The 24,082-nt window shown below is 38.9% G+C and overlaps 1 protein-coding gene across 1 annotated transcript; it reads right to left on the bottom strand.

The window, feature by feature from the left end:
* Positions 1 to 23,247, bottom strand: LOC117343849 (2-amino-3-carboxymuconate-6-semialdehyde decarboxylase-like). Its single transcript, XM_033906385.1, has 10 exons — positions 23,168 to 23,247; positions 15,754 to 15,895; positions 13,920 to 13,969; positions 12,703 to 12,862; positions 11,972 to 12,048; positions 11,081 to 11,174; positions 5,936 to 6,031; positions 5,425 to 5,597; positions 3,717 to 3,812; positions 1 to 815 (listed from the first exon to the last, which is right to left on the bottom strand). The coding sequence occupies exons 1-10, from the start codon at positions 23,222 to 23,224 to the stop codon at positions 741 to 743; spliced, it is 1,020 nt and encodes a 339-aa protein (XP_033762276.1). The 5' UTR covers positions 23,225 to 23,247; the 3' UTR covers positions 1 to 740.
* Between the last annotated feature and the right edge of the window lie 835 nt (positions 23,248 to 24,082).

Below are 24,082 nucleotides of genomic sequence, written 5' to 3'. Positions count from 1 at the left end.
TTTTTCTTACTGACTAGGATTAATTTCTTGTAACACCCAATCAAGAGTTCCATGGGCTTTAACGGACACCTGAGTTTTGAAATATTTATATCTTAGTTAATACAATTGACTCTTTTTGGCCCCACCCATGAATCCCTGGGGGTCAGTCAGTGCCAATATAGAAGTAGTTTATAACAAGTATCCCATATTGATAATTCTAACCAAGTTTGTATTATTTCCAATGGCAACTGGAACAAACAATGCTCAAAGATGTGATTTCCCTATATAAACTATAGTAAACTTGATCCCCTCCCCTGGGGCAAGGTCATGAAATTCATAATTGTGGTAAAGGACCTTATAATTCGTAATTTTAGTTGACCTTTGGCCATGAAAGCTTCCAACCAAATTTCACTGAATTTGTTTCAGCGGTTTTAGAGAAGAAGTTGAAAATGTAAATTGTTTACTGACGCACAATGCATGCCGACAGAATAGGTTAGAATAGGTCATTTCAGACTTCGTCTCAGGTGACCTGAAAACAAAATGGCACTTTAAGGAATCTCATTTTGCATATCAATTTGATTTCTTTGTTGTTTTTTTTAAGACACATTTCACCAGACAGGTTAATAGCTAAGGTTACTAATGTAAATACTACATACACAAATAAAATTGAAAACATATTGTAATAATCTTTCAACTAAAACTTAAAAGTATGTTTTTTTTCAACCTGGGGTGAAATCTTGTCAGTCTTCAACTAGCAGTGTCTATCTTGTTGTTGGATCATATTTCTTTCGGTCAAGACCAAGAAATTCACAAGCATTCCCCGCCAACAGCTTATCCTGGGTTAAAAAAGAAAAATATATATATATATCAGAACAAGAGGCCCAGGGGCCTTAACGGTCATCTGACTCTAAATTAAAACCCTTATATTATTGTAGTATGCATTCTCTGTAGCAAGTATATAGTGGCACTGTTGGCCATGGTGGCCATCTTGGATTTCTGACCGACCCAATAAATAATAACACTTGGTCTGGACCATCTAAGGATAATTTCTGGTAAGTTACAGCTGAATCCCACCGGTGGAATTTGAGAAGAAGTTTGAAATAGGTGTTGTTCAGGAAAACCATGATTGCGTAATCATGTTACAAAATGGCCACCATTGCTGCCATGTCAAAGTTTTTACAAGGCCGAAAAATTAACAACACTTTGTTGGCCCTCCTTCCTTAACATCCTCACCAATTTCCACCTCAATGGCACCAGTGGAACTGGAGAAGAAGTTTAAATGTGTTTTTCAAGATGGCGGCTATGGAGGCCATCTTGGATTTCCGACCGACCCGAAAAATAACAACACTTGGTCGGGATCATATCAGAATCATTACAGGCAAGTTTCAGCTCAATAGCATTGGTGAATTTTGAGAAGAAGTTTAAAATGTGTTTTTCAAGATGGCGGCTATGGCGGCCATCTTGGATTTCGGACCGACCCGAAAAATAACAACACTTGGTCGGGATCATCTCAGGATCATTTCAGGCAAGTTTCAGCCCAACAGCTCTGGTGGAACTTGAGAGGAAGTTTAAAATGTGTTTTCAAAATGGCGGCTATGGCGGCCATCTTGGATTTCGGACTGACCCGAAAAATAACAACACTTGGTCAGGACCATCCCAGCATCATTTCAGGCAAGTTGCAGCTCAATCCCACTGATGGAATTTGAGAAGAAGTTTTAAATAGGTGTTGTTTAGAAGAACCATGATTGCGCAATCACTTTACAAAATGGCCGCTATGGCTGCCATGTCAAAGTTTTTACGGGGTCGAAAAATAACAACACTTTGTTGGCTTTCCTTCCTTAACATCCTCACCAATTTCCAGCTCAATGGCACCAGTGGAACTGGAGAAGAAGTTTAAAATGTGTTTTTCAACATGGTTGCCATGGCGGCCATCTTGGATTTCTGACCGACCCGAAAAATAACAACACTTGGTCAGGACCATCCCAGCATCATTTCAGGCAAGTTGCAGCTCAATCCCACTGATGGAATTTGAGAAGAAGTTTTAAATAGGTGTTGTTTAGAAGAACCATGATTGCGCAATCACTTTTCAAAATGGCCGCCATGGCTGCCATGTCAAAGTTTTTACGGGGTCGCAAAATAACAACACTTTGTTGGCTCTCCTTCCTTAACATCCTCACCAATTTCCAGCTCAATGGCACCAGTGGAACGGGAGAAGAAGTTTAAAATGTGTTTTTCAAGATGGTTGCCATGGCGGCCATCTTGGATTTCTGACCGACCCGAAAAATAACAACACTTCCTCAGGACCATCTCAGGATCATTTCTGGTAAGTTAGAGCTGAATCCCACTGGTGGAATTTGAGAAGAAGTTTTAAATAGGTGTTGTTTAGAAGAACCATGATTGCGCAATCATTTTACAAAATGGCCGCCATGGCTGCCATGTCGAAGTTTTTACGGGGCCAAAAAATAACAACACTTTGTTGGCTCTCCTTCCTTAACATCCTCACTAATTTCCAGGTCAATGGCACCAGTGGAACTGGAGAAGAAGTTTAAAATGTGTTTTTCAAGATGGTTGCCATGGCGGCCATCTTGGATTTCTGACCGACCTGAAAAATAACAACACTTCCTCAGGACCATCCCAGGATACTTTCAGGCAAGTTTCAGCTCAATCTCACCAGTGGAACTTGAGAAGAAGTTTCAAATGTGTTTTCAAAATGGCGGCTGTAGCGGCCATCTTGGATTTCAGACTGACCCGAAAAATAACAACACTTGGTCAGGACCATCCCAGCATCATTTCAGGCAAGTTTCAACTCAATCCCACTGATGGAACTTGAGAAGAAGTTTGAAATGTGAAAAGTTTACGCACGGCGGACGGCGCACGACGCACGGCGCACGACGACGGACGAAGCATGATGACTATAGGTCATCCTGACCCTTCGGGTCAGATGACCTAATAAGTTTATTAAATATACAGTATTCCATCTGTCCTGACTTAGTTTATTACGTCATGTTATTGTAAAGTTATGACGTCATCACAATTGATGATGTCACACATCTCTAAGCAACGTACAAATAAACAAATGTTCAGTCCGTCCAAAGAAGCCTGAGAGGGCAGAAAGGCCTAGTGGCAAAGTCTTGTTTTTGGTTATTTTTTATGGATTAACCTTCACAAGGACAGATTCCTTTTTTCTTATATATATATACAGCATTCTTAATCATAAAGGTATTTGAACAAATAAGTAATGCCAACTAAACTTAATTCTTAACCCATACAAACAAATCAGGGAGTGTCAGTAACTGAACAATTTCCTTCAGGAAAAAATGATGCATTCAAAGAAATTAAACTGACAACATTGTATGACAATTTCTACAATTACCATCAGTGGTGGACCATCTCAACAGATAAATCATTACCATTATATGCCCTTGATTATGCCCCTTTTCAGTCACATAAAATGCATGTCCATATTTATCCATAAATAAGCCCATTCCTCGTTTTTGCAGATTCATCAATTCGAAAAGTGGTTAACAAATAAGCCCTCCCTGATCTGTATTACTTAACTTTGACTCTAGATGAGTTGGCTTATTTGAGAATAAATACAGTACAAAACATTTGCACTAAGGGAGGGGGCTTATTTGAGGATAACTATAGTGCTTATATTTTCACTGGGGTGGGGTGGGGGGCTTATTTTAGGATAAATACAGAATGCAAAAGTTTTAAAGTTTTCTTCACATACATACCTTGATTGTATCATCAAATTTCATTTCCTCAATCAACTTGCCAGGATGGTGCTCGCCCAGAGGAAAAGGGTAGTCTGATCCCAACATCACTTTATCCTGTGTCATTAAAAAATAACTAAAATGTCCATGAACTAATTCTAAACATTTTAACCAAGGGCTGTTCCAAAATTACATACAGTATGCAAAATACATAAAGATTTTATAGGAACAATTGGTAACCTTGACACTAATTTGAAATAGAAGATGCACAAGTGCATATCTTGTACTGATTAATCATTTTGTTCAAATTAACACAGAAGCTTAGGAGGAATTGTCTAGAAATAGCTTGACCTTATATTTCAACAAAGAAGCAAAAATCCGGTTCATAACAAAGTAAGTTGAAATGCTGAATTTTGCTCATCTCTAATCATTTTAAAATCCTATACAAATTCTTGATATAACATTAACTATTTCCTTAGGTCCCATGGAATTTGTTGTAAACAAGTTTTACTGTAATACTCATGTAGTTATATGTTTATTATTAAAATAAGTCCACAAACTTTGAAAGAGACAAAGAAATTTGTTCTCTCCTATTTGCATGTATAAAACTTCCTAAGTTTTTCCCATCGGTATATTCAACAGTGTATGTATATACATGTACATGTATACAGATTCTGAGGTCAGATCTATTTGCTGTACAAATCCACTTGTCTAGGGACACTGTGACTGTGGGATTTAAACAGAATACAATCTCAATCACCGATCCTTACCTCCCCTATCACAGTGACTAACAGTTTGACAGCCTTGGAATCATGAACCAATCCTTACCTCCCCTTTCACAGTGACTAAGAGTTTGAGAGACTCGGAATCATGAACCGACCCTTACCTCCCCTATCACATTGACTAAGAGTTTGAGAGCCTCGGAATCATGAAGCAACCCTTACCTCCCCTATCACATTGACTAAGAGTTTGAGAGCCTCGGAATCATGAACCGATCCTTACCTCCCCTATCACATTGACTAAGAGTTTGAGAGCCTCAGAATCATGAAGCAACCCTTACCTCCCCTATCACATTGACTAAGAGTTTGAGAGCCTCGGAATCATGAACCGATCCTTACCTCCCCTATCACATTGACTAAGAGTTTGAGAGCCTCAGAATCATGAACCGATCCTTACCTCCTCTATCACATTGACTAAGAGTTTGAGAGCCTCGGAATCATGAACCGACCCTTACCTCCCCTATCACATTGACTAAGAGTTTGAGAGCCTCGGAATCATGAACCAACCCTTACCTCCCCTATCACATTGACTAAGAGTTTGAGGGCACCAACCCTTACCTCCCCTATCACATTGACTAAGAGTTTGAGAGCCTCGGAATCATGAACCGACCCTTACCTCCCCTATCAAATTGACTAAAAGTTTGAGAGACTCGGAATCATGAACCAACCCTTACCTCCCCTTACCTTGGAATCATGAACCGATCCTTACCTCCCCTATCACATTGACGAGTTTGAGAGACTCGGAATCATGAACCAATCCTTACCTCCCCTTACCTTGGAATCATGAACCAATCCTTACCTCCCCTTACCTTGGAATCATGAACCAATCCTTACCTTCTCTACCACATTGACTAAGAGTTTGAGAGACTCAGAATAATGAACCGATCCTTACCTCCCCTATCACATTGACTTAGAGTTTGAGAGCCTCGGAATCATGAACCGACCCTTACCTCCCCTATCACATTGACTAATAGTTTGAGAGCCTCAGAATCATGAACCAATCCATCAGTGTAGAACTTTCCGAGGTAATTCCGTGGTCCCACTTTACAGTCCGTAGCACACAGATCAGGACGGACATTATAACCATGTTCTACCCTTCCAACAGTATAGGGGAAGGATCCACCTAAGAAAATCAGAAACCGATCTGTTACAATTCAAATAAAGACATTCAAAAAGACCTCTTTTATGATTTATCTTTTTTTTTCTTTTTTTTTTTTAGGATTTTTTTTAAAAAAGTAAATTATAACATTGAAAAAAATGGTAATATTTTAACATTCCATTTAATGTAGAATATATTTGTATACTGTATTTAACTTTTTTGGTTTTATTTTCTTAATAGATTTTTCAGCAAAAAATATTTTGTATTAAAAAATAAAAATTAGTTCAGCATTAAATCTTTCATGTTATAGCTAATACAACTTGACAAGTTCAGTTTCAGTCAGCAACAGAATTTATTCATACCTCCATGGGCGAAGCAGACTTTTAGTCCAGGAAATTGTTCTAGGACACCGCCCATCAACATACAACATATCGCAGTAGCTGTCTCTGCAGGCATTCCTAGAATTTGTTACAAAACATAAGTCCAACTCCTTAGGTACACTAGTCTATAACCCAAAAACATAAGTCCAACTCCTTAGGTACACTAGTCTATAACCTAAAAACATTAGTCCAACTCCTTAGGTACACTAGTCTATAACCTAAAAACATTAGTCCAACTCCTTAGGTACACTAGTCTATAACCCAAAAACATAAGTCCAACTCCTTAGGTACACTAGTCTATAATCTAAAAACATAAGTCCAACTCCTTAGGTACACTAGTCTATAACCTAAAAACATAAGTCCAACTCCTTAGGTACACTAGTCTATAACCTAAAAACATAAGTCCAACTCCTTAGGTACACTAGTCTATAACCTAAAAACATAAGTCCAACTCCTTAGGTACACTAGTCTATAACCTAAAAACATTAGTCCAACTCCTTAGGTACACTAGTCTATAACCTAAAAACATAAGTCCAACTCCTTAGGTACACTAGTCTATAACCTAAAAACATTAGTCCAACTCCTTAGGTACACTAGTCTATAACCTAAAAACATAAGTCCAACTCCTTAGGTACACTAGTCTATAACCCAAAAACATACGTCCAACTCCTTAGGTACACTAGTCTATAACCTAAAAACATTAGTCCAACTCCTTAGGTACACTAGTCTATAACCCAAAAACATAAGTCCAACTCCTTAGGTACACTAGTCTATAACCCAAAAACATAAGTCCAACTCCTTAGGTACACTAGTCTATAACCTAAAAACATAAGTCCAACTCCTTAGGTACACTAGTCTATAACCTAAAAACAAAAGTCCAACTCCTTAGGTACACTAGTCTATAACCTAAAAACATAAGTCCAACTCCTTAGGTACACTAGTCTATAACCTAAAAACATAAGTCCAACTCCTTAGGTACACTAGTCTATAACCTAAAAACATTAGTCCAACTCCTTAGGTACACTAGTCTATAACCTAAAAACATTAGTCCAACTCCTTAGGTACACTAGTCTATAACCTAAAAACATAAGTCCAACTCCTTAGGTACACTAGTCTATAACCTAAAAACATTAGTCCAACTCCTTAGGTACACTAGTCTATAACCTAAAAACATAAGTCCAACTCCTTAGGTACACTAGTCTATAACCTAACAAGAGGCCCAGGGGCCTTAACGGTCATCTGACTCTAAATTAAAACCCTTATATTATTGTAGTATGCATTCTCTGTAGCAAGTATATAGTGGCACTGTTGGCCATGGTGGCCATCTTGGATATCTGACCGACCCAATAAATGATAACACTTGGTCTGGACCATCTAAGGATAATTTCTGGTAAGTTAGAGCTGAATCCCACGGTGTGGAATTTGAGAAGAAGTTTGAAATAGGTGTTGTTCAGGAAAACCATGATTGCGCAATCATGTTACAAAATGGCCGCCATTGCTGCCATGCCAAAGTTTTTACGAGGCCAAAAAAATAACAACATTTTGTTTGCCCTCCTTCCTTAACATCCTCACCAATTTCGAGCTCAATGGCACCAGTGGAGCTGAAGAAGAAGTTTAAAATGTGTTTTTTAAGATGGCGGATATGGCGGCCATCTTGCATTTCAGACTAATCTAAAAATAACAACACTTGGTCAGGATTATCTCAGGAACATTTTAGGCAAGTTTCAGCCCAACAGCACCGGTGGAACTTGAGAAAAAGTTTAAAATGTGTTTTTGAAGATAGTGGTTATGGTGGCCATCTTGGATTTCGGACCGACCCAAAAATAACGACACTTGGTCGGGATCAAATCAGGATCATTTCAGGCAATTTTTAGCTCTATAGCACTGGTGGAACTTGGGAAGAAGTTTAAAATGTGTTTTTCAGGATGGCGGCTATGGCGGCCATCTTGGATTTCGAATCGGCCCGAAAAATAACAACACTTGGTGGGAATCATCTCAGGATCATTTCTGGCAAGTATCAGCCAAACAGCACTGGTGGAAGTTGAGAAGAAGTTTAAAATGTGTTTTTCAAGATGGCGGCTATGGCTGCCATCTTGGATTTCGGACCGACCCGAAAAATAACAATACTTGGTCGGGATCATATCAGGATCATTTCAGGCAAGTTTCAGCTCAATAGCACTGGTGGAACTTGAGAAGAAGTTTAAAATGTGTTTTTCAAGATGGCGGCTATGGCGGCCATCTTGGATTTCGGACTGACCTAAAAAATAACAACACTTAGTCGGGATCATCTCAGGATCATTTCTGGCAAGTATCAGCCTAACAGCAGTGGTGGAACTTGAGAAGAAGTTTAAAATGTGTTTTCAAAATGGCGGCTATGGCGGCCATCTTGGATTTCGGACCGACCCGAAAAATAACAACATTTGGTCATGATCATATCAGGATCATTTCAGGTAAGTTTCAGCTCAATAGCACTGGTGGAACTTGAGAAGAAGTTTAAAATGTGTTTTTCAAGATGGCGGCTATGGCGGCCATCTTGGATTTCGGACCAACCCAAAAAATAACAACACTTGGTCAGGATCATATCAGGATCATTTCAGGCAAATTTCAGCTTAATGGCACTGGTGGAACTTGAGAAGAAGTTTAAAATGTGTTTTTCAAGATGGCTGCTATGGCGGCCATCTTGGATTTCGGACCGATCCGAAAAATAACAACACTTGGTCGGGATCATCTCAGGATTATTCCTGGCAAGTTTCAGCCCAACAGCACTGGTGGAACTTGAGAAGAAGTTTAAAATGTGTTTTCAAAATGGCGGCTATGGCGGCCATCTTGCATTTCGGACCGACCCAAAAAATAACAACACTTGGTCAGGATAATATCAGGATCATTTCAGGCAAGTTTCAGCTCAATGGCACCAGTGGAACTTGAGAAGAAGTTTAAAATGTGTTTTTCAAGATGGCGGCTATGGCGGCCATCTTGGATTTTGGACTGACCCGAAAAATAACAACACTTGGTCGGGATCATCTCAGGATCATTTCAGGCAAGTTTCAGCTCAATGGCACTGGTGGAACTTGAGAAGAAGTTTAAAATGTGTTTTTCAAGATGGCGGCTATGGCGGCCATCTTGGATTTCGGACCGACCCATAAAATAACAACACTTGGTCGGGATCAAATCAGGATTATTTCTGGCTAGTTTCAGCCCAACAGCACTGGTGGAACTTGAGAAGAAGTTTAAAATGTGTTTTCAAAATGGCGGCTATGGCGGCCATATTGGATTTCGGACCGACCCAAAAAATAACAACACTTGGTCAGGATTATATCAGGATCATTTCAGGCAAGTTTCAACTCAATGGCACCAGTGGAACTTGAGAAGAAGTTTAAAATGTGTTTTTCAAGATGGCGGCTATGGCGGCCATCTTGGATTTTGGACCGACCCGAAAAATAACAACACTTGGTCGGGATCATCTCAGGATCATTTCAGGCAAGTTTCAGCTCAATGGCACCAGTGGAACTTGAGAAGAAGTTTAAAATGTGTTTTTCAAGATGGCGGCTATGGCGGCCATCTTGGATTTCGGACCGACCCAAAAAATAACAACACTTGGTCGGGATCATCTCAGGATCATTTCTGGCAATTATCAGCCCAACAGCACTGGTGGAACTTGAGAAGAAGTTTAAAATGTGTTTTCAAAATGGCGGCTATGGCGGCCATCTTGGATTTTGGACTGACCCGAAAAAAAACAACACTTGGTCGGGATCATCTCAGGATCATTTCAGGCAAGTTTCAGCTCAATGGCACTGGTGGAACTTGAGAAGAAGTTTAAAATATGTTTTTCAAGATGGCGGCTATGGCGGCCATCTTGGATTTCGGACCGACCCGAAAAATAACAACACTTGGTCGGGATCATCTCAGGATCATTTCTGGCAAGTTTCAGCCCAACAGCACTGGTGGAACTTGAGAAGAAGTTTAAAATGTGTTTTCAAAATGGCGGCTATGGCGGCCATCTTGGATTTCGGACTGACTTGAAAAATAACAACACTTGGTCAGGACCATCACAGGATCATTTCAGGCAAGTTTCAGCTTAATCCCACTGGTGGAACTTGAGAAGAAGATTGAAATGTGAAAAGTTTACGCACGGCGGACGGCGCACGGCAGACGGCGCACGACGACGGACGAAGCATGATGACTATAGGTCATCCTGACCCTTCGGGTCAGATGACCTAAAAACATTAGTCCAACTCCTTAGGTACACTAGTCTATAACCTAAAAACATTAGTCCAACTCCTTAGGTACACTAGTCTATAACCTAAAAACATTAGTCCAACTCCTTAGGTACACTAGTCTATAACCTAAAAACATTAGTCCAACTCCTTAGGTACACTAGTCTATAACCTAAAAACATTAGTCCAACTCCTTAGGTACACTAGTCTATAACCTAAAAACATTAGTCCAACTCCTTAGGTACACTAGTCTATAACCCAAGTTTTATTGGCTACAGTCAATTTTAGACATCAAAATTAATTTAATTTGATCATTTTTTCTAAATCAAAAACACTTATTATATATTTTCAAAACAAAGCCTACAATTGCTTCTACTCTCTCTTCTTTTATGTAAATGGTGCTAAATGAAAAGCTAACTGTGTGAGCAGTGAAACACTCAGATTAGCATAGGGAAAGAAAGCAAGCACATTTATTTCGAACCAATGTCCTTGACATTGACTTTCAAATAGAAGAGGCAATAAATTTGTGAAGGAAAATCCCTTGATAAAGACTCCGTACAGATTTGAAAAATAAATTTCAAATTATAATATGGAAATGGACTTCCTATTAATCAACCCCTGACCACTGACTTGAAAAAGCAATCCCATGCAATCACATATTGGATGAAGGTGAAGCTCTAGTTATTAAGTCAAAGACTGATTAATCTATTGATAGTACTGATGACTACTGTTTGCCTTTCGAAACACCATTTAATAAGCCCCTAGGGGTCAGCACATAAATTTTGATTCCAAGTCCAGTGAGAGCTAATTATAGATCAATTAAATAGTATTTGTTATGATTTGACTCAACTTTATCTCTGGATTAACATTAATATAAGAACATGCAAACTTTATCTTTAACCGATGTATTTACCCACAAGCCATGGTAACCAATATTTGCTCATGCGTCCCGACAATTCCATGTCCCACGGATGAACGAAGATGGCTATGTCATGTTCCTCTGCAGCCTACCAACAAAAAGATGACACCAAATTTTTATCTCAAATGTTGCTATATGTGACTAAGAGAATCTTACATGGGCCTGTACCATGAACAGGGATATCTCAACTCAAGTCTCTCTTCCTCTACAAAAATTTCAATTATGATTGTTAGATAATCCTACTTTTCACAAGAGTTAATCGTCAGAATATAGTGGTTAACCTTAAATTGTAGCCAGCAGAGTTTTGAATTTTGAGTTGTTTCAAAAAGGAATACACTGTATACACTGTCTTCATTATAGTCAAAGATATTTCCCATTTTTGCTGACCAGTTATGTTACTATTATTTCTCAATGGTAAATGGCAGAAGTCCTGTGACCCTTTTTTTTCTCTCTTTAGGATTAGCTGCAGATTAGAGGAATATGTAAAAGTTTTAAAGTATTTCTTAATACTTTGGGTTACTCCATAATACTGTAAATAATTTGTTATTGTACCAAACACAGTACTTAATTCATTAAAATTACAAAAAGAATTTATCTTTTTTTAGTCTTTTATTAAATCATTTTACTCTTTGTCGAACTAGCCCTTATTTTCTGAAGCATAATTTCGAATAATTCTAACAGGCTCATCAATATTTATTTAATTCTGTTTGAACTTACCGAAGGTTTACCGTATCCTAATTTCTACATTAATAGAGTTTACATTACTAAAATAAACTTATGTGATATTTGACAATAGATATTAAAATAGGTTTATTGACACTGCCTTATCTATAAGTCCTTATTAATGTTGATTAAGTCAGGTTTCACTGTACAGATTATACTAACCGCAAATACCGGTCTTAATTCCTTGGCATCAAGGTTCCATTCATTGACATGGGATCCAATCTGTACACCTTTGAATCCTGAATAAAAAGTACAGGTTATCTTTTCACTGAAATAATGTGAAAAAATAAATGTCTTCACAATACGTAGCCATCATATATGTATATCTATGTACCCGGTACCATATTTGACCTAATCGGCACACAATGTGCTTACAAAAAACACAGAAGGGGTTCACTTAATAAAACCATCTACAGGGAAAAGTTTCCTTGTGAAATTTGGATGGAAAAAATAACAACCTTTTTTTTATATTTACATACCTTTGTAAAAACAATCTAGAGTCTTTGGTTAAAAGACTGAATGTTCCAATTACCGCTCCTCTTTTCCTGAGAAAGGTGGGATTACACTTATAGGGGCAGGTGTGCTTATTAGGTCAAATATGGTACATGTATATATAAGTTAACATGTATTGGCCATATTTGTGTAAAAGTTGAGTACAGCCCACTTTTAATACTAGCTTTAGTTTGTGGGTGATGACATTGGGACCTTGTTTCCCTAGAGACTGATAGTAATTCTCAGTGTGGACAGGATATTTCTATTTCAGTTCTTTCCTATGACATTGAACTTTGATCTAAAGGTGAAGGTCATTGAAGTCTAAATACAAATACAATGATATTTTGCATTTATCTAATCTTGAAAAGATTCAAACAAACTTTCCTTTCATTTCCACCTACCTAGTTCTGTTTTGCAACGGATAAGTTCCTGGACTGCAAGATCGGGAGCCTGAAGAGGAAGAGTACAGAGTCCAACAAAGCGGTCTGGATATTTATTCACAGTTTTGGCCAAATCATTGTTAAGAATCTGACAGAGATCCGCAGTATCCTCTGGCTTTGCCTTCAAAAGAAACACAATTCAAAAACTTAAATCAGTCAAATGGCTATACATGCGAAAAAGTCATTCTGCATCAATTAAGGACAAAGGGACATAACTCTGCACTATAAACTTGTACAGGGATATCACAAAAGGGCCATAACTCTGTATAACATACTTGTACAGGGATATCACAAAAGGGCCATAACTCTGTATAACATATGTACAGGGATATCACAAAAGGGCCATAACTCTTTATAGTATACATGTACAAGGATATCACAAAGGGACATAACTATGTATGATATACTTGTACAGGGATATCACAAAAGGGCCATAACTCTGTATAACATACTTGTACAGGGATATCACAAAAGGAACATAACTTTGTATATCATTCTTGTACATGGATATCACAAAAGGGCCATAACTCTGTATAATATACTTTTACAGGGATATCACAAAAAGGGCCATAACTATGTATAATATACTTGTACAGGGAAATCACAAAAAGGATATATCTCTTTATAGTAAACTTGTACAGGGATATCACAAAAAGGACATAACTCTTTATAGTAAACTTGTACAGGGATATCACAAAAAGGATCTTTATAGTATACTTGTACAGGGATATCACAAAAGGGCCATAATTCTGTATAATATACTTGTACATGGATTTCACAAAAGTAACATAACTCAATCTGTATAATATACTTGTACAGGGATATCATAAAAGTAACATAACTTGTACAACTTCAGGATATCACAAAAGGGACATAACTCTGTATAATAAAACTTGTACATGTATACTTTTCAAGGATATAACAATAAGGATATAACTTTCACAAAAGAAAACAGATCAAAATGTTAGCTGCAGATTAACATCCAATTAGTGTGCTGACAACATCAGTGTGGAACTTGTAGGAAAGACATGTCTGGACATGTACAAGATTCTTTTTACAAACAGATACACATACAGAACAACCTACTTCAGGTACAGCTCCCTCACTTTGTTTTTGGGATAGATGTGTACATACATAATGTTGGTTTAATTCTTTAAAATTTCAGTGGGGAACCTTACCCAGTAGCTGAACATGACAGGAACAGTAGACAAGACTTGTACAGTAACACCTGTAATAAAACAGTAGACAAGGCTTGTACATTAACACCTGTAATTAAACAGTAGAAAATGCTTGTACAGTAACACCTGTAATAAAACAGTAGACAAGGTTTGTACAGTAACACCTGTAATTAAACAGTAGACAAGGTTTGTACAGTAACACCTGTAATTAAACAGTAGACAAGACTTGTACAGAAACACCTGTAATTAAACAGTAGACAAGGCTTGTACAGTAACACCTGTAATTAAACAGTAGACAAGGTTTGTACAGTAACACCTGTAATTAAACATGTACAGTAGACAAGGCTTGTACAGTAACACCTGTAATTAAACAGTAGACAAGGCTTGTACAGTAACACCTGTAATTAAACAGTAGACAAGACTTGTACAGTAACACCTGTAATAAAACAGTAGACAAGGCTTGTACAGTAACATCTGTAATAAAACAGTAGACAAGACTTGTACAGTAACACCTGTAATTAAACAGTAGACAAGACTTGTACAGTAACACCTGTAATTAACAGTAGACAAGGCTTGTACAGTAATACCTGCAATTAACAGTAGACAAGGCTTGTACAGTAACAACTGTAATTAATCAGTAAACAAGACTTGTACAGTAATACCTGTAATTAAACAGTAGACAAGGTTTGTACAGTAACACCTGTAATTAAACAGTAGACAAGACTTGTACAGAAACACCTGTAATTAAACAGTAGACAAGGCTTGTACAGTAACACCTGTAATTAAACAGTAGACAAGGCTTGTACAGTAACATCTGTAATTAAACAGTAGACAAGGCTTGTACAGTAACATCTGTAATAAAACAGTAGACAAGGCTTGTACAGTAACACCTGTAATTAAACAGTAGACAAGACTTGTACAGTAACACCTGTAATTAAACAGTAGACAAGACTTGTACAGTAACACCTGTAATTAACAGTAGACAAGGCTTGTACAGTAATACCTGCAATTAACAGTAGACAAGGCTTGTACAGTAACAACTGTAATTAATCAGTAGACAAGACTTGTACAGTAATACCTGTAATTAAACAGTAGACAAGGCTTGTACAGTAATACCTGTAATTAAACAGTAGACAAGGCTTGTACAGTAACACCTGTAATTAACAGTAGACAAGGCTTGTACAGTAACACCTGTAATTAAACAGTAGACAAGACTTGTACAGTAACACCTGTAATTAAACACAAAACTATCAGCCATGATAGAAGGACAGTTAGGTATCCAATTAAACACATATTAAATCAAGAAAAATGTTTAATAGTGATAAACAAAATCTTAAGCTAAGAAATATACATATTGTTAAAGCATATATGCCGTCCAAGGATCACAGAAGGGAAAACCAATGTTATTACAGGTAATGGGAGGTAAGTGTTGAGGCTATCAACAGAGTTCCATTAAAAGATTTATAATGATATGGGAAAGGTAGACCTCAACACCGAGTGTTCTAAAGATATAGTCAGCTTTATTTACCAGGTATGTAATATTCTAGTAAACCAATGCAGGGTTACATACACCTGAAAACAATTAATTTACCACTCTTATGACTTCTAGTGACCTGGTTCTACATTTCGACCTCAATAAAATCAGGAAATTTTTTTATGGATGAGTGTCTGCATATTCAAACCAATTTTTTTTTCATTCCTTTTGAATCGTTTTACATACAAATATAACGAATAGATTAAAGGGGGAAAAAAACCAAAAAAAAACCAAATATGACTGTTCTGAAATCAAAACTTCCTGTTTTGTGATACCTGTGATCCCCAATTATAATCTTACCTGTGGCATCCATGTCCTTGATCCTTGCCTCAGGTGACCAGCAGTTCTCATCAATGACTCGAAACAGGTTGCCATCTTTCATCATGTTAGCTTTTCCCTCACATTTGTGATGAAGTTGAATCCAGCCACCGTATCCATAACGCTATAATGATACATGTACTGTATAAACATTCTACCCACCCATTAACTTTCCTCCTTAGGCTCATGACAGTTTTCTTTTCACCTCAATTAACCCCCTCCCCCTCCGTTTTTTTATCAATATTTTTGTGACTGTGACCCCAATAATGGTGATATTTCATTCCAGTAACAGATTACATGACACAGAGGACTTTGTCCATTATAACGAATCCAAGAAAACCTTATATTGGCGAGATAATTGAAATACCGGTGAATAAATGTATGTATTCTGTAATAAGTCTGGGGCCAACACAGAAACACTGTCAAAAGTAAGGGCTGGGCTTATCTTACAACAGAATACGATATACTGAACTGAAATATGAAATAAACAAGAATAAACAAGGGGGGGGGGGGGGGGGGGGGGGGGGGTGAAGATAGGGATTTGGTGAAGGTGGGGGTGGGGGGCTTAAAACAGACAGGATAAGACAATTCGCTGTTAATAAATTGAAATATGCAGTAAACAAGGGTGGGTTTAATTAACAGAGACCCACCTTTTGCTTTTATTACACAATACTGATACAGAATGTAGTTCAGTATAGAGGTGTTGGGCCTCTCATCCTGTAATAAGCCCAGGCCAGGAGAACACAAAGATTTCAACAGATTATGATCAATGTTTGGGTCAAATTCATTGAAACACCAATCAAGAGAGGCCATTTGGATATGCCGCAGCAGTCCAGTGCTTAACATGGACGAGGTGGGCCAGACTCTCACACATCTATGGCCAAGTGTTAAACAAAGTGTAGCGTCAATACAATAATAACAAGAGGCCCAGGGGCCTTAACGGTCATCTGACTCTAAATTAAAAACCTTATATAATTGTAGTATGTATTCTCTGTAGCAAGTATATAGTGGTGCCGTTTGCCATGGTGGCCATCTTGGATTTCTGACCGACCCAATAAATAACAACACTTGGTAAGGACCATCTCAGGATTATTTCTGGTAAGTTAGAGCTGAATCCCACTGGGGGAATTTGAGAAGAAGTTTAAAATAGGCATTGTTCAGGAAAACCATGATTGCACAATCATGTTACAAATGGCCACCATGTCTGCCAAGTCAATGATTTTACGAGGCGGAAAAATATTAACACTTTGTTGGCACTCCTTCCTTAAAATCCTCACCAATTTCCAACTCAATGGCACCAGTGGAACTGGAGAAGAAGTTTAAAATGTTTTTTCAAGATGGTTACCATGGTGGCCATCTTGGATTTCTGGCCGCCCCGAAAAATAACAACACTTGGTAAGGGCCATCTCAGGATAATTTCTGGTAAGTTAGGGCTGAATCCCACTGATGGAATTTGAGAAGAAGTTTGAAATAGGTGTTGTTCAGGAAAACCATGATTGCGCAATCATGTTACAAAATGGCCCCCATTGCTGCCATTTCAAAGTTTTTACGAGGCCGAAAAAATAACAACACTATGTTGGCTCGCCTTCCAGGACATCCTCACCCATTTCCAGCTCAATGGCACCAATGGAACTGGAGAAGAAGTTTAAAATGTGTTTTTCAAGATGGCTGTCATGGTGGCCATCTTGTATTTCAGACCAACCCGAAAAATAACAACACTTGGTTGGCATCATATCAGGATCATTTCAGGCAAGTTTCAGCTCAATAGCACTGGTGGAACTTGAGAAGAAGTTTAAAATGTGTTTTTCAAGATGGCGGCTATGGCGGCCATCTTGGATTTCGGACTGACCCGAAAAATAACAACACTTTGTCAGGATCATATCAGGATCATTTCAGGAAAGTTTCAGTTTAATAGCACTGGTGGAACTGGAGAAGAAGTTTAAAATGTGTTTTTCAAGATGGCGGCCACGGCGGCCATCTTGGATTTCGGACCGACCCGAAAAATAACAACACTTGGTCGGGATCATATCAGGATCATTTCAGGCAAGTTCCAGCTCAATAGCACTGGTGGAACTTCAGAAGAAGTTTAAATTGTGGTTTTCAAGATGGCGGCTATGGCGGCCATCTTGGATTTCGGACTGATCCGAAAAATAACAACACTTGGTCAGGATCATATCAGGATCATTTCAGGCAAGTTTCAGCTTAAAAGCACTGGTGGAACTGGAGAAGAAGTTTAAAATGTGTTTTTCAAGATGGCAGCCACGGCGGCCATCTTGGATTTCAGACCAACCCAAAAAATAACAACACTTGGTCGGGATCATATCAGGATCATTTCAGGCAAGTTTCAGCTCAATAGCACTGGTGGAACTTGAGAAGAAGTTTAAAATGTGTTTTTCAAGATGGCGGCTATGGCGGCCATCTTGGATTTCGGACTGATCCGAAAAATAACAACACTTGGTCAGGATCATATCAGGATCATTTCAGGTAAGTTTCAGCTTAAAAGCACTGGTGGAACTGGAGAAGAAGTTTAAAATGTGGTTTTCAAGATGGCAGCCACGGCGGCCATCTTGGATTTCAGACCAACCCGAAAAATAACAACACTTGGTCGGGATCATATCAGGATCATTTCAGGCAAGTTTCAGCTTAATAGCACTGGTGGAACTGGAGAAGAAGTTTAAAATGTGTTTTTCAAGATGGCGGCCACGGCGGCCATCTTGGATTTCGGACTGACCCGAAAAATAACAACACTTTGTCAGGATCATATCAGGATCATTTCAGGAAAGTTTCAGCTTAATAGCACTGGTGGAACTTCAGAAGAAGTTTAAATTGTGGTTTTCAAGATGGCGGCTATGGCGGCCATCTTGGATTTCGGACTGATCCGAAAAATAACAACACTTGGTCAGGATCATATCAGGATCATTTCAGGTAAGTTTCAGCTTAAAAGCACTGGTGGAACTGGAGAAGAAGTTTAAAATGTGTTTTTCAAGATGGCAGCCACGGCGGCCATCTTGGATTTCAGACCAACCCAAAAAATAACAACACTTGGTCGGGATCATATCAGGATCATTTCAGGCAAGTTTCAGCTCAATAGCACTGGTGGAACTTGAGAAGAAGTTTAAAATGTGTTTTTCAAGATGGCGGCTATGGCGGCCATCTTGGATTTCGGACTGACCCGAAAAATAACAACACTTGGTCAGGATCATATCAGGATCATTTCAGGTAAGTTTCAGCTTAAAAGCACTGGTGGAACTGGAGAAGAAGTTTAAAATGTGTTTTTCAAGATGGCAGCCACGGCGGCCATCTTGGATTTCAGACCAACCCAAAAAATAACAACACTTGGTCGGGATCATATCAGGATCATTTCAGGCAAGTTTCAGCTCAATAGCACTGGTGGAACTTGAGAAGAAGTTTAAAATGTGTTTTTCAAGATGGCGGCTATGGCGGCCATCTTGGATTTCGGACCTACCCGAAAAATAACAACACTTTGTCAGGATCATATCAGGATCATTTCAGGAAAGTTTCAGTTTAATAGCACTGATGGAACTGGAGAAGAAGTTTAAAATGTGTTTTTCAAGATGGCGGCCACGGCGGCCATCTTGGAGTTCGGACCAACCCGAAAAATAACAACACTTGGTCGAGATCATATCAGGATCATTTCAGGCAAGTTCCAGCTCAATAGCACTGGTGGAACTTCAGAAGAAGTTTAAATTGTGGTTTTCAAGATGGCGGCTATGGCGGCCATCTTGGATTTCGGACTGATCCGAAAAATAACAACACTTGGTCAGGTTCATATCAGGATAATTTCAGGCAAGTTTCAGCTTAATAGCACTGGTGGAACTGGAGAAGAAGTTTAAAATGTGTTTTTCAAGATGGCGGCCACGGCGGCCATCTTGGATTTCGGACCGACCCGAAAAATAACAACACTTGGTCGGCATCATATCAGGATCATTTCAGGCAAGTTTCAGCCCAATAGCACTGGTGGAACTTGAGAAGAAGTTTAAAATGTGTTTTTCAAGATGGCGGCTATGGCGGCCATCTTGGATTTCGGACCTACCCGAAAAATAACAACACTTGGTCAGGACCATCTCAGGATCATTTCAGGCAAGTTTCAGTTTAATAGCACTGATGGAACTGGAGAAGAAGTTTAAAATGTGTTTTTCAAGATGGCGGCCACGGCGGCCATCTTGGATTTCGGACTGACCCGAAAAATAACAACACTTGGTCGGGATCATATCAGGATCATTTCAGGCAAGTTCCAGCTCAATAGCACTGGTGGAACTTCAGAAGAAGTTTAAATTGTGGTTTTCAAGATGGCGGCTATGGCGGCCATCTTGGATTTCGGACCTACCCGAAAAATAACAACACTTGGTCAGGTTCATATCAGGATCATTTCAGGCAAGTTTCAGCTTAATAGCACTGGTGGAACTGGAGAAGAAGTTTAAAATGTGTTTTTCAAGATGGCGGCCACGGCGGCCATCTTGGATTTCGGACTGACCCGAAAAATAACAACACTTTGTCAGGATCATATCAGGATCATTTCAGGAAAGTTTCAGTTTAATAGCACGGGTGGAACTGGAGAAGAAGTTTAAAATGTGTTTTTCAAGATGGCGGCCACGGCGGCCATCTTGGATTTCGGACCGACCCGAAAAATAACAACACTTGGTCGGCATCATATCAGGATCATTTCAGGCAAGTTCCAGCTCAATAGCACTGGTGGAACTTCAGAAGAAGTTTAAATTGTGGTTTTCAAGATGGCGGCTATGGCGGCCATCTTGGATTTCGGACTGATCCGAAAAATAACAACACTTGGTCAGGATCATATCAGGATCATTTCAGGTAAGTTTCAGCTTAAAAGCACTGGTGGAACTGGAGAAGAAGTTTAAAATGTGTTTTTCAAGATGGCGGCCACGGCGGCCATCTTGGATTTCGGACCGACCCGAAAAATAACAACACTTGGTCGGCATCATATCAGGATCATTTCAGGCAAGTTTCAGCCCAATAGCACTGGTGGAACTTGAGAAGAAGTTTAAAATGTGTTTTTCAAGATGGCGGCTATGGCGACCATCTTGGATTTCGGACTGACCCGAAAAATAACAACACTTGGTCAGGATTATCTCAGGATCATTTCAGGCAAGTTTCAGCTCAATAGCACTGGTGGAACATGAGAAGAAGTTTAAAATGTGTTTTCAAAATGGCGGCTATGGTGGCCATCTTGGATTTCGGACCTACCCGAAAAATAACAACACTTGGTCAGGACCATCTCAGGATCATTTCAGGCAAGTTTCAGCTTAATCCCACTGGTGGAACTTGAGAAGAAGATTGAAATGTGAAAAGTTTATGCACGGCGCACGACGACGGACGAAGCATGATGACTATAGGTCATCCTGACCCTTCGGGTCAGATGACCTAAAAATGTAGGATCATGATAGAGACGAAACATACTTAACAGTCGATCGAGTCTTTTACCATCTTATTAGACACTACATATGTTAGTGATAGTACGTCCGCTTCATTGTTCATTAGTCTGATGAAGGTGACAGTGAAGGGATTTTTCCCCTAGTGTGGAGCTAGGTGATTATATCACTATATACACAATTGAAACCCGACGCAATTTTATTTTGATATCCCAGCGGTTACCTACTGTAAGGGTGACTATGATCATCATTACTTGTCTCAAGTATTGTAGTACGAGTCACAGGCGTCTGCGTCTGGTTAATGGTTAAGTCTTTAGTATTACAGTATAGTAGTAGCAATATTATCATATCTTAACCATTAACCGGACACAGATGCCTGTGTATGAGTGTATGGGGATCGTTAGTTCCCCCTCTTAGTTGTAAAGGATGTATTTTGTATTTTAAGTAGCTAAGTTTTAGATGAGTTAATTACTAAACCGGAAAAAGGAAATTCCCACTAGCCTGAGCTGGTTTTTTTTTTGGGGGGGGGGTTTAAGCTTTGCACCATCATATATGTAATCCTGTCTTTTAACAATTAGTTTTACAGGCAAAAACCTTTATGCGAGCATCCTGTAACATATACTGTTTTTAAGCTAGATTAATTTCTATGTAACAAATGATATTTTTATGGTAGTCTGAATGTACACCATAAAACCATTAAAATATATTTTGTAAAATTGGAAAGTATAATAAACTAACTAGCTCAAGCTAGTAGGAATTTGCCTTTAGTCTAGAGTAGGATGTCCTCTCAGAGAGCGAGAGGTAACTAGTTTTCAGTCGAACACTCCCAGGGTATTTTTTATTACTCAGGGTATTTTTTATTACTCCTTCCTATCACAGATTTGTTGCCATTGACCACTCCGTGTATAAGCTATAGGTGGTTGTGAGGCTTTCGTGGCAGTAAAGAACCTGGATTGCAGTTGCATGTCCTCAGACGTGTGCATGTTCTATGGACGATGCATAGGGACCTGAAGATTTATACGGGATCTGGGGCAGGTTGTATATGGGTACCATTTTATTCCCATCTAGTGATATTACTTACAATGACTGATAAAATAAGTAATTGTTTAAGTAATATAGTTATATTGCTTATAGTCATTTAAGGTATATATCACTTGAAGAATTGAATAAGTGATAACATAAAATGGAAAAAAATTAAAACAGCACCACATAACCTGTATTAAGTGTAGCTTCTGATTTGATACGCGATGTTTCTACAGCTTGATCAGTTGAATGGCCAAACGACAAGCCATGCAAGGGTTAAACTGAATCACCAGCAGTGGCATATATACCACCGGAGCTTGTTTTCCTGTTATAAATCTGTCCTGATGTGTATAGGTTGCGGTATATCATAACTGTTATCTGCATGTTACAGCTGTTTTTATGTGATTATATCAATAGGGTTTGAAATAAAAATGATAATGAATATTCATATTTTTCATTACTATTTTCTTTTCAGGCCAATGTAATTGTATCAATAACAAAATACATTTTATATTTCTATATATCACGAGTTTCCTCTGGTCCTGGCACCAGACGTGGACAGCATCATGACCATGACAGCCTGATAGATTCAAATAGTGATATAGTGGTTGTCATAGGCCTACTCCGATCCGCGTTCCCGGTCAGTGGTGCTGACATAAATATTTCGCAAACACAAACAAACCAGAGCTAAAATGTTTTAGTGCTAATCCATTTTGTTAATGGATCATCATATATTTCACTTTGGGAGCACACGACAGAAGGATACGGATGAAGGGGGTCGTCATTCTGACCCCAAATAGCACCTCACCTCGGCCAGTGGCTCCCGTTTAGCCTACAGTAGGCCTAACGGTTACCTACATGCGCACAGTTGGATAGGCCAACTGACAACAGCAAGAAAGCATGTTGTTTTTTTGCATCAAATTCATAAAAACTTATCTCCGCCCCAAACATCAACTAACCTCTTTCAAGTCAGGCCAAGTCTCTGGCAAAATATGCGTGTGCAAGTCGATCTTCATAGCTCTGCTCTCGTGTGTGTATAAAAAAATGAGGTCACAAGGTCAATGTCAGCAATGTCAGCCAATGGAATCGTACGATTAGGAGGTGTGTCTTAACTATAGCCTGTTCTATTTAAGTGTGGACATAACCTATAGTTTGTTTCAACTAAATTTCCGATTGATTTGTAAGTTCATATGTTGACCAAATTTGAAATGAAACACATGTGCAGGCCCATCCCCATCTGATAGTTGAATTGTCCTTTTGTCCGTGGTCTGCCGTCTATTAAAAAAAATATTTTGATGCCTTTGTCCTCCAGAATTATTTTGAAACTAATCAACAGATCTGGAGCTTATTGTTTCCACAAAAACGATGACTGATATTCAGTTTCCGCCCTTCAGCCCATATGTGATATATATATGCTCTATTCTTAGGTAGCCCGAGTTTCCTCTCATCATGTCTAGTGTAGAGGCCCCACACCGGACATGGGTGTCAGGGCCAGATGAAACTAGGGAACTACCTCTTAGGTGGGGTGGGATGGGAGGTTCCAGCCCCACCACTATGCCTGTGGGATGTACACGTCTCTGGTTAAAGTCACACACAGGGACTTGAGAATTCAAGTGTTACAGTCTACATGTATTTGGACCTTCCCTAGTGTGTATAGCACATTTTAAGACGTTTTGGGGGAGGGGGCTAAATTAGAATTCGGTAAAAAAAACAAAAAAAAAACACCGGTGTTCATACTAGGGAAGGTCCAAATACATGTAGACTTTAACACTTGAATTCTCAAGTCCCTGTGTGTGACTTTTACCAGAGACGTATGTGGCGCCGTTTTACTATTTATTCCCATTTGTTGATATCACCTATTCGAATAGGTGATA

This window comes from Pecten maximus, chromosome 15 (genome assembly GCF_902652985.1).
Source record: "Pecten maximus chromosome 15, xPecMax1.1, whole genome shotgun sequence".
NCBI classification, from domain to species: domain Eukaryota; kingdom Metazoa; phylum Mollusca; class Bivalvia; order Pectinida; family Pectinidae; genus Pecten; species Pecten maximus.
This window is presented reverse-complemented; position numbering and strand designations above follow the sequence as displayed.

What these genes read in the sequence shown, in the direction of transcription:
- LOC117343849 (XM_033906385.1), bottom strand. Translation starts at nt 23,224, where the DNA reads ATGAAGATCGACTTGCACACGCATATTTTGCCAGAGACTTGGCCTGAC. An exon ending in AATTAAGACCGGTATTTGCG is followed by an intron (nt 11,175 to 11,971) that starts GTTAGTATAATC and finishes TTTTGTTGGTAG; the next exon opens with GCTGCAGAGGAACATGACAT. An exon ending in AATTTGATGATACAATCAAG is followed by an intron (nt 816 to 3,716) that starts GTATGTATGTGA and finishes TTTTTAACCCAG; the next exon opens with GATAAGCTGTTGGCGGGGAA.